General features: G+C 42.0%; 1 protein-coding gene across 1 annotated transcript in view; it reads right to left on the minus strand.

Annotated features, from left to right (window-relative positions):
- Positions 1–6633, minus strand: part of insrb (insulin receptor b) — a 79019-nt gene extending 72386 nt beyond the window's left edge. Inside the window, exon 1 of the mRNA XM_086224662.1 lies at positions 5397–6633. Coding sequence (XP_086080788.1) covers positions 5397–5490 — 94 coding nt within the window. The 5' untranslated portion in view covers positions 5491–6633. The remainder of the gene's footprint in view (positions 1–5396) is intronic.
- Positions 6634–16744: the final 10111 nt, after the last annotated feature.

Genomic DNA, 16744 nt, shown 5'->3' on the forward strand with positions numbered 1-16744 from the left:
AATTATGTCTTTAAAAATAAAAAAAAGATTTAATGGTTTGCTCCATAAAAACCAACCAAATATTAAATACATCCCTCAAATTGATTCAAAAAGTAAAGCAGAACTGTGCCATTGTAAGAAACCTGATGTGGGCTAAAATAAACTCTCGTACCACAACTAACTGTATCGCACAGGATCATATCGAACCGAATCTCTTTGTAATTAAATCATATTGCTATCAAATCATTTTTTTAATCGCACTGTATCATGAACAGGGGCAAACTGCACTGCATCGTACCAACAGGGGGTTCAGTGTATCGTCAATGCATTGTATCGGTGGCAGCATATCAAGACGTGTATCGAATCAGCCTCAATGGTGGAGGTATACATCCCTAAACTACAGGCTTAAACTTAAGAAACCTTGCAGATATTCTTAAAAAATAAATAAATCTGTTCTAGTTCTTAAAACTCTACAGCTGTAATTAATTATCATTTCTCCTTTCCAACAACTGAATTTGAAAAGTCCTTTCAACTGCTAATAAATGAAAAAAGTGTTCACACAGCCTTGAAGTATCAGCTGAAAGCACACAAAACCCAACATACAAGCAAACACGCTAACGGCAAAGTATTTGCTTGATCAAAATGAATTGCGGGAGTCAAAGGTCAGGTTGTGTTTTTCATCCCAATTGTATTGCCATTGGAAAAGGCTGGCTGGAACCACACACACACACACACACACACACACACACACACACACACACACGACTAAGGGGGAGAAAAAAAAAAAGGCACTGGCAAGTTTGGGGAAGTTGAAAGGGATACTTGGAAAGATAAGAGCAGAGGAGGAAGCACTTAAGAACAGAACCCCAACAGTTAATTTCCTTTAGCAGTACATATTGCCTTCCTGGCTAACACACAAAACACAACCCACAGCTGCTGGAGCCTCAGTTCATGACCTCTATTGTCTGCTGGCTCTGTGAACATTGCCTACCCAAACATACATTGGCAATCTGCAGTAGGGCTGGATTGTGAAAGCCACAAGACAAAATTTAACCCATTAAAGATACAGTTCTAGCTGTTTAGACAGTGAGGTGAGGGGCAGTGGCAGGTACAACAGCTAGTACTGAAGCGAACATGCAACCGGCCAGTCGGAGCACTGCCACAGGGAATTATCTATCATTCTATCAAATAATGAAGCGTTGACATTAACAGTAAACCGTGTGGTTTCCAAGATGCAGATTACTCCATTTTATTACAGTCAAAGGAGTTGATTTATGACATTTATGGACAGAGGAAAACATGTGGAAGACTGATTAACAAAATGATATTTAGCCAATGAACAAAAGGGTTGACTTGAATCATACACGCTTGAGTTGTTTATCACAATTGCTGATATGCACAATTTTTCTTTTGTATTTAGTTTACTCTTTGTGTTTGAATTAACTGATGAAGTTTTGTTAAATTGTTTTGGAGTTGTTGGGGTTTTTTTGGGGGGGGGGGTTACTCCTAAGCCACTTTCTGACATTTAATGGTTATCATTTCTACATAGTAAAAGTTCTTGATGTTTTGTTGCCTTAATAGACACGTTTTGTTTTTTTTTGTATTTTATCTTTGCATTTATCTATCAACAGAAATGTGAGTCATAACCTCTTAATTTTATCGAAAACAATCTAAACTTACTGGAAGTTTCATTAAAATTGTTTACAAACAATTTAGCATCATGTTAGCTTTTCTTCCGGTGAGCATTATCCACTTTTAGCAAACAGGCTACCAGTAAACTTCTGTATTCGGACAACAAGGTAGATAAGGCTCCATCTGACCCAGTCACAATTATGGTTGCACAGGTTCCATCAAATCATAACTACACAATTATTGGCTGCTTCATTTTACTCTAAAGGTTGTAAATGTAACTATTTCAGAAGATCCGTTTTTGGTCCTGTCTCAAAAATATCAAGGGGCCACTCAGGGCACAGGGGGCTAGTGCTGACATGCAGCCCACTCTTGAGCCTACCGCTCTGGTACACACTGTTCTCATGCATAGCCACCTCCTCTGAACACACACAGAAAACATAAATTGCCTGGAAGCGGACTGGTCACGAGCCCAGAGATGAGATCCTGGAGACAGCGGAGGGTGACTGAATTGCATACTGATGTACACAACACACACACACAAGCACCTAACATGGTGGGACACTTCGAACACATTTCACAACATGCACAGCAGTCAGAAAATGCCACTGTGCACTTCAGCAGGGAGGACTGCCTGAGATCCAAATGAGCCAAAAAAAAAAAAGTCACTCACAAATCGAGGTCACCTGTACTCACGTTATCTTCTTCAGAAACTTCTCAACTAGTTTTATTACATCAGTACGTGGCTCACAAATGAATAATGTTTAACTTTCCTTCAAGCTGCCTCCACCAAGAGCTTCCTTATCATTTGCGGGACTGTTTTATGAAGTCATTACACTAAAAATGTTCTGTATGTCCACCAAAATGGATATTCAGATCAGCTCCTCAGCCACCAAAGCTAGCAGAGTGAGTTGCTAGCATAGCAATGACTTCGCATTTGATGCATTTATTGGAAGAAAAAAAGGCCTCCGACACTAAAAAAAGAGCCAATTAACAGTGACTGAAGTTCAACTCAATAATATGGCTGTGCATACAATGAGAAGTTAGCAGCACTTCTTCTTCACAAATGCTTTACTTTGTGTTGTTAAACTACATAGTAGTTGCCATCTCCACTTGATTTGCACTGTTATGCACTAACATTACTATCCCACACCTCCCATCTTTTTTTAACGTGTGTGTGTCACTGTGTTTATGTAACCATCCGTCCTCACACCACAAGACTTGATGAACATCAGGCTGCTGCGGAAGTTTTGTTGTATTTCGGAACTCATTTTGATCAGAGATTAGAAATATTGAGGCCGACTTGTCAAACTCTTTGACTAAGCAATCAAATGCTGGGTTAGAAGGGAACGTGCCAGTGCATTCTGGTAGTTTTAGTTTGACTACATCTTCTGTTTAATCTTCAAAGATCTGATTTAAAAAAAGAAAAACACACACACCTGTCCTATGACACCTCTTTTTTAATGTAAAATAACTATCCTCACAGTGATGACCAATTTCTCTAAGCCACACATTTGTTATCAACACATTACTCTATCAGCTAACACTGAGCGACAGCTTTTCTGACTGTTCTTCCTCAATTATGAGGACTTTTTCATTTAGATGCTTGAGGCTTTGGTGCAGTCTGACTAATACAACTGTTGGTTACAGAGACTCAGATTGTGGAAACCATACATAACATCACATGCACACACACACACACTCACACACACACACACACACACACACACACACACACACACACACAAGCCCTTTCCAACAGAGCTGTGCTTACAAGCCTGAGAGGAACAAGAAGGGGGCCAGGCTCACAGTTGCACAACTTGTTTTTCACAAGTTAGACCAGGAGACAGCTCAGTGATTCCTCCAGAAAACTGTTTGCTGATAACTACGGCAAACAAACTTGGCCACTTCAACGAACAACAACCTGTAAAGTAAGGCTTTATTAGAGAGCAGGCAGCAGCAGATGATCGCAGCCACAATGAGGTTTATCCATCAATTCTGTTTCTCTTTTCCCATGACTAAGGTGGAGATACAAGGCAGCATGTGGATTCAGAATGAAATATTCTAAGTATTTTGCTTGTTGACCCCCACCCCACCCCCCAACACACCCACCCACCCACACCCCCACGCGTAAACATCTCAAGAGTGCCAAATATGGTCACTAACCAGAGAATTCAGTACATAAAGGACCAGAAACAACCAATGGCATGTACCCCACTCCACCAGAGACAGAGAGAAAGAGGGAGAAGAGAGAGGAGGAGGAGGAAGGAGGGGTACAAGTCTCATAAGACCCCCTTTCCCGGGCCTCAGCATACATGACCTGTGTAAAGTGTCCAGAACATTTGCTTTGAACCTGGCGAAAGGGAGCCATTTTAAGTAAAGCAGCTCCAAACCTGCAAATCCAGACCACAGATGTTACTTTAACTTCTTATTTGTTCCATATAAACTGGTATAGATGCTCAATTTCTCCTGCCACACATTTCATGTACTGAGACGCTTGGTGGGCTTGTGCAACTAACCATCTCAAACGGACCCTGGACAAAAGCTAGACCAGTTTAAACAAAAGTAAAACATGTCTCAAATAATTTCATTCTCGAATCACACGCTTGTTTCACTTAAATTGAGATATAACCTTTGATTAGTAGGTTCATCAGGAGATCATCTATAATTTCTGCTTTAATTTAACCACTCATTCTTCTGCTTTAGAAACAATTGTAAAAAAAATAAAAATATAACTTTAATGAATCATGTAAAATAGATTCTGTCAGGAAATCAATGCCTGTGTCCTTAGCGACAACCAGCTTTCATTATTTGAATCAGAAATTTGTATCTAAACTTATTTGTGAACCACAGCAAACCAACTTTATTGAACAAATAAAAATAAATGTCTCTCTGTTATATTTGCAGTATAAATCAGCAACAACCTGCAACAAAACTAACTCCCGTGTTGCACATTTGTGCTGGCTTGATATTAAAGCCAGGTTATTAGGCCGTTTACGGCGGGATCATGATCTCTCTGCGCTCTTTAGATTACACTGCGATCTGAAGCCACATTCATTGATTAGAAGAGCAGACGTCCTCCAGGAGCAGAGCGACGCTCACCCTCGAGTCTGAGCAGCAATGGACGAGGATAATCCACCACCTGTAAGGAGCCTTCTTAAGAGTCGGCTAATTTGTTTACGTTGGTGGTGGTGGTGCTGCTGCTGCAGCAGTGTGTGTGTGTGTGTGCGTGCGTGTGTGTCGCACGCACGCGCCATGAAACGGCCTAGCTTGGGCCCATCCTGCTACTCCCAGTTTAGACGCGCTGGAGCAACCCACCCTGGTCCAGTTACAGCCACTAATCTGGCCTTGGGGCTGGCGCATCCGACACAGGCCGCTACGACATGTAGCTTTAAGAAAAAAAAGAGGGGGGGGGCATTCCCCAATAACGCAGGAATATAGTTTATAGGTACGCAACCACGCGTATTCGAATACTGAAGTGTGTAGACAAGCAATTACCACTACATTACATATACGCATGCGCCAAATTAACCACGCGTGGTTTAACTGACCTTTTTAATTGATCAAACACAATCATAGTATCAGAATGTTTCTTTTAGTGTCACGGCACATTAATTACCAATTTAAATTCGGTGTCTATCATAATTTATGAGACCTTAATCCCGCTAAATTTGCACGTTTTTATTTTTTTTAAAATTTAATCCATCGTTTTCACGTACAGACCTGCACAGAGAAACGAAATTTAGATATTAACATGTACAAACAAAATAAACAAAAGCTGTACTTACTTTCTCCGTTGATTAGTCCACACTGGCATATAATACAGGTGCAAATGATAAAAAACACCATTTGTGCTCGCAGTTTTAACGTCCACCGTCTCATTTTGACTCGTCTCAAAACAACCTTTATATCAAAAATGTTGTGTGTGTGTGTGGGGGGGGGGGGTATCAAACGTGTTCAACAAGTTCTTCAAACTCGAGGTTCGATGACTTGTTCAAGGTTGCCCCCAGTAAACCGGGGGCAGTAATAAACTGATCTTCCCAGCCAAGTTTGTTTGTGTGTGAGCTTTGGAAAAAAATGCAGCCCACTAAATAACGTGATCTTGGGTTCTGGTGACACACGAACGAGTAAAAATCTTCATTTTCCATAAGTGAAGGCGACAGTCCACGTTCATCTGGTTTTATTTTGGTGCTCCGCTCAACCAAGAAAGAAATAATAGTATTATCAATATCCAATCGGAGGTCCCTGGAGGAGATCCACTGGTTCCGGGCTCATTTCTCTGTAAAGCTCCAATGAGAGAGGAAAAGAGACCCCCAGCCTTCGGTTCAACCAGTGAACACGAGCTGAGACGAAGTTCTCGCTAAGAACGGGAGTTGGCACGGTTAGCACTCCCTCTGTACAAGTCCACAGGTCTTTATCTCATCCCTGTTTGCTGGTATCTTCTCACAAGCTCTCCCTTTTTAAGACAAACTGGAGCACATCCCAGGAAACTCATCCGAGCCCGCTCCGTGCAGGAAAAACGTGTAGCAGCTTTCCCTACTACGACCTTCCCGTGAACTCCTTCACCCCCACCGACCACCGCCGCCACCACGCCGCGGACGAATGAACACCCATAAAACGACAAAAAACGGGAGGAGGAAAACAAAGACGGAAAACTTGGGATACAACAGTCACTTCTTTTCATCCACCGTGAAGGAAAACCACCGAAAAATGACGGTTGTGTCCAACCTGCACGTTGCTCCGAAGTGAGAAAACTCTCCACCACGCCGCCCGTTTCTTTTTCTCAGATTAGCTGATGGGGAAAACAGCTAACGTTAGCAAGCTAATCCAAAACAAACCCGGCTTCAAAATTTAAGAAAAACAGTGTAAAACACATGTAGGAATCTCGTTTCCGTCAGTCCAAAAAGGATGAGGTCAACAAACATAAATAGACTTAAAAAGACGGGTCAAGTGTAAAAACTTCCCGTTCCGTTTGGCGACTGCTCTCCCTCAGGTTCCCCCTCTTTCCATCTCTCTTTCTGCGAGTCTCTCTCTCCACCAGTAAACAAGTCCTGCCAGTCGCCTCAGCTGGGCTGCACATGGGCCGCCGCAAAACCCGGAGCGGATTCCCGTCTAACCAAGCGCCACAGGGCGGATCCGGACTGTCTGAAGCTGCGCTAGAACACCGGTGCTCTTTGTCCAGGAGAGGTAAACACACACCAACAGCGTTTACTAGCTGGAGTAAATTAGGATTGAGCAATATGAAGCCGAAATAAATGAATACATATTTAGGGGGCAGGATCGTCCATATGAAATTATGTTGTTTTAATGCAAGAACTTCACCGGTTGAAGTGTAATAATGATAATAGTAATAGTGTTAATAATAATAATAATAATAATAATAATAATAATATAAAAAAACAAAAATATAGAGAGAATTAAAACATAGAAACCCTATATGTTGAAAAGTTTTTCAGTCAAAAATAAAAATTACGTCTTGTTTGGATTCTACACTTAATTTAAATGCTTGCACCCAAATATATATCAACTATGGTGTGTTTCACTGGCCACATTTTTACTGAATGATTTGTTTTTTATTAGTATACATTATATTTAAGAATACACCCATCACTAAATTGACTTTTCAACACGGTACAGGAAAAAAGGGATAATCATGAGTATACTTGTTCAGGAACAACATATAAATGCATATATATATATGTCTATTCCTCTCTCTCTCTCTCTCTCTCTGTCTGTATACATATATATATACATATATATACATATATATATATATTCATATTTTTATATATATATATATATATATATATATTCATATTTATATAAATGCAAATTTTCATTTTACCTTGTAAATAAAATCATCTTGTGACAAATATTTCTCAGCACACTTGCTGGAGAAAGTATTAATTGAATTCAATGACATTAAAAAGCCGTGAGAGGTTCTGGATGTCAGTTTGAATACTTTTTTCATTGCCCTGCTCTACTTTGTTTGAAATTCCTGCATTTATTAAAGCCACAGATGAAGCAGGAAGACTAAATATTCTAACCCGCAGGTTGCTGTTGGTCAGCAGAGCCAGGATGGCGATGTTGTACATTTCACACTTTCCCCTGATTTTCTTTTTCACATTGTGACAGAGTAGTCCGATTGTAGGCAAAACAAAGCTGCTGGGTGTCATAGAGCAGGGTAAACATTACACACTGCCTCGGCCCTGGAGCCAGGAAATAAAATACCTGCTGGCAGTAAGGAAGGTACACACTCTGCTCCCTCACATTTACATAGCAAATATTCTTGTAATGAAACCTGTCCTTGTGAAGGCACTGAACCGTACACAATACCTGGATGTCCCTGCTTAGCAATGGGAGAGTAAAATATTAGAATACTGACTTCCTTTTCTCACATAGGGGGGCTGTTTATGTGTTCAGATGGTACATGCTGGTCTGGTTGGAGAGCTGGCGGAGCAGGCTTGTTGTTAATCTGAGGAATGTTGTTACCCAGTGAACAGAGCAAATGAGGTCCTAGTGAGATTAAATGTCACAGGTCTGAAGGACTAAGGGTTGTGGAATCTAGTCAAAACACATCTCTTTGTGGTGTTCATGCTGTCTGACGCCAGCTGGACTCTTCTCTTCTCTTCTCTTCTCTTCTCTTATCTCTTCTCTCTCCTCTCCTCTCCTCTCCTCTCCTCTCCTCTCTTCTCTTCTCTTCTCTTCTCTTCTCTTCTCTTCTGGTCGAGTCAATGGTTTTTCATGGCACTAACCAGCCCAGAGTGCTGTTATATGAGTCTACACATGCAGCACTTTTGCAGTACTACATTCCTGCAGCTGCTCTGTTGTACTACGGCTACAAATTTCAGTAGGTGGCACTAAAAATAACCTCAGCCAATTCACTTACTCCAAATGTCAAACAGGGACACAGGGATATAGTGCTGTGAATAAATAGGATTAAATTGTCCAGAGAGGAAGGCATAGGGAGCTTTGTCAAATAAACATGATGGCGTTGGCATATTTTGTAAAAGGTCACTTCAGATAATGAAAGCATATGAAGGATTGTGGGGATTGAAATTTTCCTAAATGTCTTCTAAACGCTTCTATCATGTGTTCAGAGGTTAAAAATGGAACGTTTCCACCTGCTATCTGTTAGTTTATTCCATCCATCCATCCATTTTCTTCCGCTTATCCTGTTAAGGGTCGTGGGGGGCTGGAGCCTATCCCAGCAGCCTTCAGGTGAGAGGCGGGGTTCACCCTGGACAGGTCGCCAGTCCATCTCAGGGCCATCACATAGAGACAGACAACCATTCACACTCACACTCACACCTACAGTCAATTTAGAGTATCAATCAGCCTCGTCCCCTCTTGATATCTTTGGACTGTGGGAGGAAGCTGGAGTACCCGGAGAGAACCCACACAGGAACAGGGAGAACATGGAGACTCCACACAGAAAGATCCTGTGCTGGAGCCAGGAAACTTCTTGCTGTGAGGCGACAGTGCTGACCACTGCACCACCGTGCCGCCCCTGTTAGTTAATTCACAATTTAGAAAAAAGCTTAAGAGTGTACATGAAACCTGAAAGAATTTCATTCTGTAGGGTAATTTGTCATTATTAGAGGAACATTGAAGTATTTATTAGTTTAGACGTGACATGAAAACAAAGGTCGGAAAAAATGAACAAGTGTCCAACATGAAGATGGAAAAGACAAAACGTGTGTGAGTGGTTGTGTGTGTGTGAGAGAGAGAGCGAGAGAGAGCGAGAGAGACCAGACATGTGGATGAGCCTGACAAAAGAGAAGTCAAAAAATGAAAAATACACAATAAAAAGGGCAGCAAAACAGAGAGTGACAGAAAAGAAAAAATAAATAATAAGCTACTGAGTATGTTTATCTGGGTACAGTTTTCTGTGTAAAAATGATAGCATGGAGAGAAGTTGGAGGGGTTTGCAGTGTTGAATAGATGAAAAATTATTGTTATATCAGCCTAAGTCTTCAAAGAAGCACTGAAGCTGCAGGCTCGGTCAGAGTTCAGGTCTATGTTTATTCCTGCGTCAGTGTCACGAACCAAATATGAGAGAATTCGTGACAAACCAGTATATATGCATCTCCCGCTCTGTGTCTCAACATCACTAACCACATCTGATTCTCCCTTACACAGATGCAAACAAACTCCCGCTCCTTCTCTCTGCAGTCGTCTCTGCTGCTGCCTGTAAATGGGAGGATTAATATGTTTGAATGAAGAGAGTCTCTCTCCTTTGTTGGTGTGGAAGGCTCAGTAATTAGCTGCCTGGGGAGCCAGGAAGCAGGAGCCCGTGTGTGTGTGTGTGTGTGTGTGTGTGTGTGTGTGTGTGTGTGTGTGTGTGTGTGTGTGTGTGTGTGTGTGTGTGTGTGTGTGTGTGTGTGTGCGCGCGCGCATGTGTGTGAGATGTCCACCAAGGGTCGTGAGCTTAAATAGACAAAGAGTTTTTGGATTATCCTCTTCAAACAGCTCCCTGTGTTTGTGCTTTACACTTTGAGAACTCGTAACAGCACTTCAAGAATCTGCAACTGTGGCAAATGCGCACGCACACACTCACACGTGTGAGTATCAGGAGCCCTGGTTGTCTCTAGGTTACGTGGACGCATCACGTACTAAATTGTTCTTTAAGAAAAAGACGTGGAGGAAAGTAAAGGCACAGCCCTTGTCTGGTGCACACGTATGATGCAGGAAAGGGAGTGTGCAGAATGTACAACAGGATACATGGCTGATAAACTACAGTATATTTTTCTGTGACAAACGAACATTCTGTATTTTGGTGCATCCGGAGGACAAAAAAAATATATATATCAGCATGAAATCACAGAATTTCCTCTGTATGTTTCTGAGATGTATCTTACATGTAAAACACTGAGACGTGTTATGAGGTTGGAGGGTTGCAGCTCGCTGGTGTGGAACACGATGGGCTCTTCTTCCTGTGCAGGTGCAGCCAGATTGTAGATTTGAACCTTTTAACCTGCACATGTTTTGATTTTGCTACTTGAAGGTTAATAATTTTAGAATTTTAGAACAAAGCTTTTGCTAAATCCCCTCTTGCTTATAGTTTTTGTTCATTTTCACACCCTTTAATATCATGACAAAAGAAAAGATTGATCAAAGAGATTCTTTTCTCGCTTAGATTCGTGACTGTTGTCACACATAGATATAGAAATTAAGAAGCAAATCTGCTTGGGGACAAATGGTTTTGCTTTGCTTCAGGTTACATAACTTAATGTTCTAGTAGTGTTCTTCCTACAAGCTCGGAGGTTCAAACACTTGAAGCCATGTTAGATGCGACGGTGAGAGGAGTAAAAAAAAAAATCCCACTCCAAGAGCGACAGAGGGACAAACACAAAAACAGAAGCCACGTATGTTGGCAATGAGGATAATCTTTGGAAGAATCGTTGTCTTCAGCTCAAATTTCTGATCATGTGTCTTATGATGCACGTCGTGTTCCAGTTAATCTCACACACAGACCACAATCATATTAGAACACGGTATTAAAAGGTTTAATGGGGCTAGAAACCACCAAGCCCTGAATACGCAAACCCTCATTAATCAAATTAAAACTAGTTGGTCCTCACACTGATCCAGGAAGCGTCAGTCTATCTCTATATTGGTCTGGGTTGTATTGTAACTGTAACCATGGGTACACTGTTACATCTATAAAGCAGCTTGATGTGTGCTACTGGGGACTAATGAAACACACACACACACACGCGCACACTCTGTATGTCAACAGTGTGGGTAACTACGACATCCAAAAGTTGCAGAAATCTTAGCAGCAACGAAAAAAAAACTGGATTAGAATCCTGGTTTGGTAGTTGGTCATCTGATCAGCTGAAATGCTGTTTCATAAATATTCACCAATTTGTGTTCTTTTAAATTGAACGTGTATGCAAACACACTCGGTTAGCTAAACGAAGCTGGTGAATGAACTCACTGGTGTAACTTGATCTTTTTTCTTACGGCTGTCTTGGTGCTCCAACATGCTAGCATCAAATATTTGTACAGTCCCTTTCTTCTGAACAGTGCTGCAGGGTGGTTGTACTTTTGTAGGCTAACCCAGAAGTTAGCGTGGCTAGTTTCAGTTTATGAGACTTACTTGTTTTGTTCAGCAAGCTAATAATCCCAAATTTGAAATCACTTTTATGATTTTTTTTGGAAGTATAAATACAATAGTTAAAACTACGAACCTAACCTTACACTATAAATGAACTGCACCACAGATGCATGACTTTAACGTCACCATGACTAGCTTGACGGTTTTCGTCCCGATGATGTTTAATGTCTGCAACATCTGCAGTCTCATTTTGTCACTTTTTAGCGTCCGCTATGTCAAAGGCACACAAAAAGCTTTAAATGTCATGAGTGTTTGTTCGCCTCTTTTCTTAACTGCATGTGAAATCAGATCAGAGCAGCATGGGGATGAAAATTCCCAAGATTCCTGTGACATGGGAACCCGACAGTGACCCTCTGTGTCCTTAGTTAGCAAATACGCCTGGAGGATTTAAATTTCCACCAAAGCACGCTGTGTCCAAGGGATTAGAAAAGCATTCTGTTCTTCGTTAAATAACATCCTATTTGTCAATTGTAAAGAATCTGGCCTCCATTTGTTGAAATTGATCGAAAAAGGGATATTTTCTCACATCACGAATGACAGTTGCTGCTGGAGGCGCTACGATTTTTTTTTATCATCAGCCGCTCTTGATCTTTTCTGGTTTATGCACCAGTTCAGATTTGAAATCTTCCATTTCAGATCAAAAAGTTGAGTGGAGGCCTTTCTAGTTTTGTGTGTCGCTGCTCCTATGAGGACATCATTGATGTAGCTGTAAACATTTGTTGGATGCATATTGTGCAACCGGCATGCACAAGTGATTTAAGAACTGTCAGTGTCCTCCTTTGACCTTTGACATTAGTGGGGGATATTGCTGGAAAAAAAAGATGGATGTGCTAATAAAATTGGGCACTCTGTATAGAAGAGTTGTGGTAAAGGGGGAGAAGTAAATAACAAAGTTGTTGTTCTGTGAAATGTGTTGACAAAAATAAACCTGAAAGGCTGAAGGAGGTCAGAGTGTGAAATGAATTTTCTCTTTGGATTAAGTGAGAGAGAGAGAGAGAGAGAGAGAGAGAGGGAGGGAGGAAATACTTAATTACTTCCTGAGATGAGGTGTGTTTGTGGGATAAATCCAGCAGCTTTGTATTAAAGTTTACAGAGGAAATGGACCCCACTGCCACACACCGCCCATCCTGGATGTAACAAACACAACGTCCCAAGTGAGAAGCACTTCTCCTGAGGTAGGTCCCGTTGTTCATGACACCATCAATTACAGGAGAGTCAGAAAAGCTGCTGCTGTTGATAGTAACCTGGCCAAACCTTAACTACGCCTCTCTTTCTTGTGTGTTCATAGCAACAAACTGCCAAAGCCTTGATTAGTTTCCTCTTCCGGCTGCCTTTTACATTGTTGTTGCCCTTGTGGAATAAGTACTGGCCCCGGGCCCTTGTCAGTTGTTTGACAGAGAGTCTTGAGTGTATGTTTGTGTGTGTGTGGGCTGCTCTTTTCCATCCCAGAGGGGCAGAAGTGGGGAGGCCAGGCATCAAGCCCTTAACTATTCCCAAGTCCTATTTCCAGCCACAGCCCTGGGGCACGCTACTCCAACATTCTGCAGCTCAGGCCTGGCTGACCACGGCTCTGCTCTGTGACCCCGGGGGGCACAACTTTGCACTCTTAGGATGGGAGGATAGGAGGGGCCATATTGTGTCTTGGAACTTCCCAGAATGATGTTTGTTTATGTTCTCACAAGAAGAGAGAAGGGGAGGTTGAGGATAGAGGAAGGAGGATGAGTGTAAAAGTTCAGAGAAGGGTCTGGGAGTCAACGAACGGGCTGCGGCTTCGACTTACACAAGCCTGAATTATTTGACTGTAATGTCATTTATTTGACAGAGTGCAAGTGTGTGCGATGGTTGCATGCCTAAGAGAGGCCAGCTGTGCGAGAGTACAGTGTGTCTAGTCACTATAAATAACTCTTGGTTGAAAACATGACAAGAATAGCGCAGATTAGGATGTGAATATTCAAAGTATGTGCAAAAATAAGCAGTTCCAGCAAGTATTTTAGGAGAGAATAACCAGGGACATGTGCTGCTGATAACACCTGTACGTTCATGAGATGCTGGGATATTCAACTCTTCAGCCTTGTGGACCTGATGGTGGTGGTTGTTGATGTATTTGAGCATCCATGCACATCAAGATGCTCTGATTTACCAGCATCAATCAAACACAAGTGTTGGACCATTGTTGAACATCACAGAGCACATAAGAGTGGGCTTTGGCAGTGACAGGTGTGCAATTTGAACCCTTTTTTGCAACGTAGCAATGAACTAGAGGACACTCGGGGAACGTATTCCTTCGCCAAGGTGACCTCAGCTAAACTAAGTGTTAAAAAACCAATGCTATATTTTTGGAATTTTTCTGAGAGCCAGACAAAGAGCTCTGAAAACATGAGTGAGGTACAAAAATCGAGAGGGCAAAAAAATAAAAAGAATTTAAAAATATGATTTGAAGTCCCCACAGCACAGTTAATGTTGATTTCCCAAATATCCTTGAGTTGAAGATCCTTGAGTGAATAAATAAAAAAGCTGAGTTCAAGTAATACAACTTCAGGACAAGCCCCCCCCCCCCCCCCCCCCCCATGTTTTGATGTTTTATTCAGCCGTAACATTTCTGTTGTGCTGCAGTGTGAGATTGATCAAGAAGGCAAGGCGCGTGCGCGTGTGTGTGTGTGCGCGCGCGCGTGTGTGTGTGCGCGCGCGCACGTGTGTGTGCGTGTGAGTGTGTGTGTACGTGTGTGTGTGCTGGGTGGTCAGGTACAATAGGGAGAGTGATAACAGACAGAGGACAGATGATGAGACAGAATGCAGTAACAGTTGCAGCAGCAGTGCTGGAGACCGACAGCTGCAGGTTCATGCAGGAAATCCCCAAAAGGCTCTGCAAAGCATCTTGGGCATCTCGCTAAGACTGACCAGACAGACCAGCACTTTCACTATCAGACCCATTTGGTTTGATAAGATTAGAGTTTTGAAGACAGACATGAATGCGTTATTTATCCACATTCAAATCAGCAGATTTGAAGTAGCCTTCGATGACGTGAACAGAGCTCCGAACACAGAATGTATCTTACTGCCAGCACAGTCACGTCGGCAAATAGATAAACGGCATATTCTGTGAAACGCTGAGAGCTATACCTATTACAGGTGAGTATAATGAGCTTTGGGTTCATTTGATTGGCAATGGAGGGGTGTTCAAATCTGAAAAAGATGACATACTATAGCTATAAGACTTCATTTTGGCTAAAAGGAAACATCAGCCATCAAATATATATTATATATATATATATATATATATATATATATATATATATATATATATAGCTATAAATGTTGCTCACTGGCTGATTGATCTAATCTGACAGTCGTTCACAGTCCGATACATGGATCTGATTTTTGTTGTCTGTTATTCTACTTCAGTGAGTTTTGCAGCCAAAAGATGTAAAATTTCAGCGGTGCAGCAGATACAGTACAGTACAGCAAAAACTCACATTCAGCAGAAATCAGCGTGAAAGCCTCACAACTGCCAAGCATCCTGTGAGTCTCCAGCCTGAAGGATGAGTACAACCATTCATTCATTTATGCTTTGTGAGCGCAGGATTAAACCGGTTACACAGATACATTCACTGCATATCCCCCCCCCCCCCACACTGACTTTTCTTTCTCTCATAAAAAGCAGAAGCTGTTTTTTTGTTGTTGTTTTTTTTTTTAATCAGCAAGGTTGATGCTTACAGGTCTGAGCATTATCTCCCCCCCTCGAGACTTCCAGTTATTTAACAAGGCAGGAGAAGCAGCGAAAGAGGAGAATCAATAGTCAAGTACGAAAGGCTGGCGTTTGTCTGACAGCAGAACGAGCTGCATCGGTATTGATTTGGATTGGCTGGAATATGAGGGTTAGCAAGAGGAGAGCGTGTAAACTGGATTGGTGCGCACACAAAAAAAGAACAATACGAACCAAAGCATTTCAGGAATCTCCCCCGCTTGAGTTTTCGCAGACGTGGCACTGAGAGTGTAACATGCTGCTGAAAGCCTTGGAGAAGAATTTTGCCAAATTGTACCACTTTTGTGTTTACAATTAATTGTCGACCATCTGGTTGGCCTTGACATACCATCTCAGCGGACAAAACATCTGATGAATGACGCTGAAGCTACCCTTGAAAGAAACCTTGGTCTCCAACACCCTCACAAATAACAGCTTGGCCAAGGATTCGGCCCTTTTATCAACACAGCATTTTCACACACACACACACACACACACACATATACATCGATGGTCTTTTTGGTAACTTGCTTTTTGAAAATCATTTCTGGCAAAGTTGAACACAAGACCCTAACCTGTTAGATGAGAGCCATTAGAGAATGTTACCCCCCCCCCCCACCCAGCCACACACACACACACACACACACACACACACACACACACACACACACACACACACACACACACACACACACACACACACATATACACCGATGGTCTTTTTGGTAACTTGCTTTTTGAAAATCATTTCTGGCAAAGTTGAACACAAGACCCTAACCTGTTAGATGAGAGCCATTAGAGAATGTTACCCCCCCCCCCCCCCACCCACCCAGCCACACACACACACACACACACACACACACACACACACACACACACACACACACACACACAGACCTAATCTGCTACCCTTAGGAGCCTCTCTTGTTGCATTAGGGGTCCTTACACCTGCTGGGGCGGCTTGGGGCCTTCAGGGTAAGAGCGTTGAAGAGGCCCCGAAGAGGCGGCACAAGGGAAAGTTTGGCTCTAAGGCTTCCTGACAAAAAAACATATTTCTGAGAGAACCTCAAGGAAGTGCTGGATGGAAAACATCTTTGTTCAGGTTAATAAAGAACCTTTTCTAAATTGACCAGGTATTATGGCACTTTCAGCCTGGTTTTCTATTAAACAGACTTCCCAGGCCAAAGCCTTCAAAGTAAACTTCCTTGTTGGGAGACGAACATGTGGCTCCACCTTATTTATTTTTCATAGAAGTGGATGAAGAATTATGA

This window comes from Aulostomus chinensis, chromosome 14 (genome assembly GCF_037954235.1).
Source record: "Aulostomus chinensis isolate RoL2024-O1b breed Wild chromosome 14, RoL_Achi_v1.0, whole genome shotgun sequence".
Lineage (NCBI taxonomy): Eukaryota > Metazoa > Chordata > Actinopteri > Syngnathiformes > Aulostomidae > Aulostomus > Aulostomus chinensis.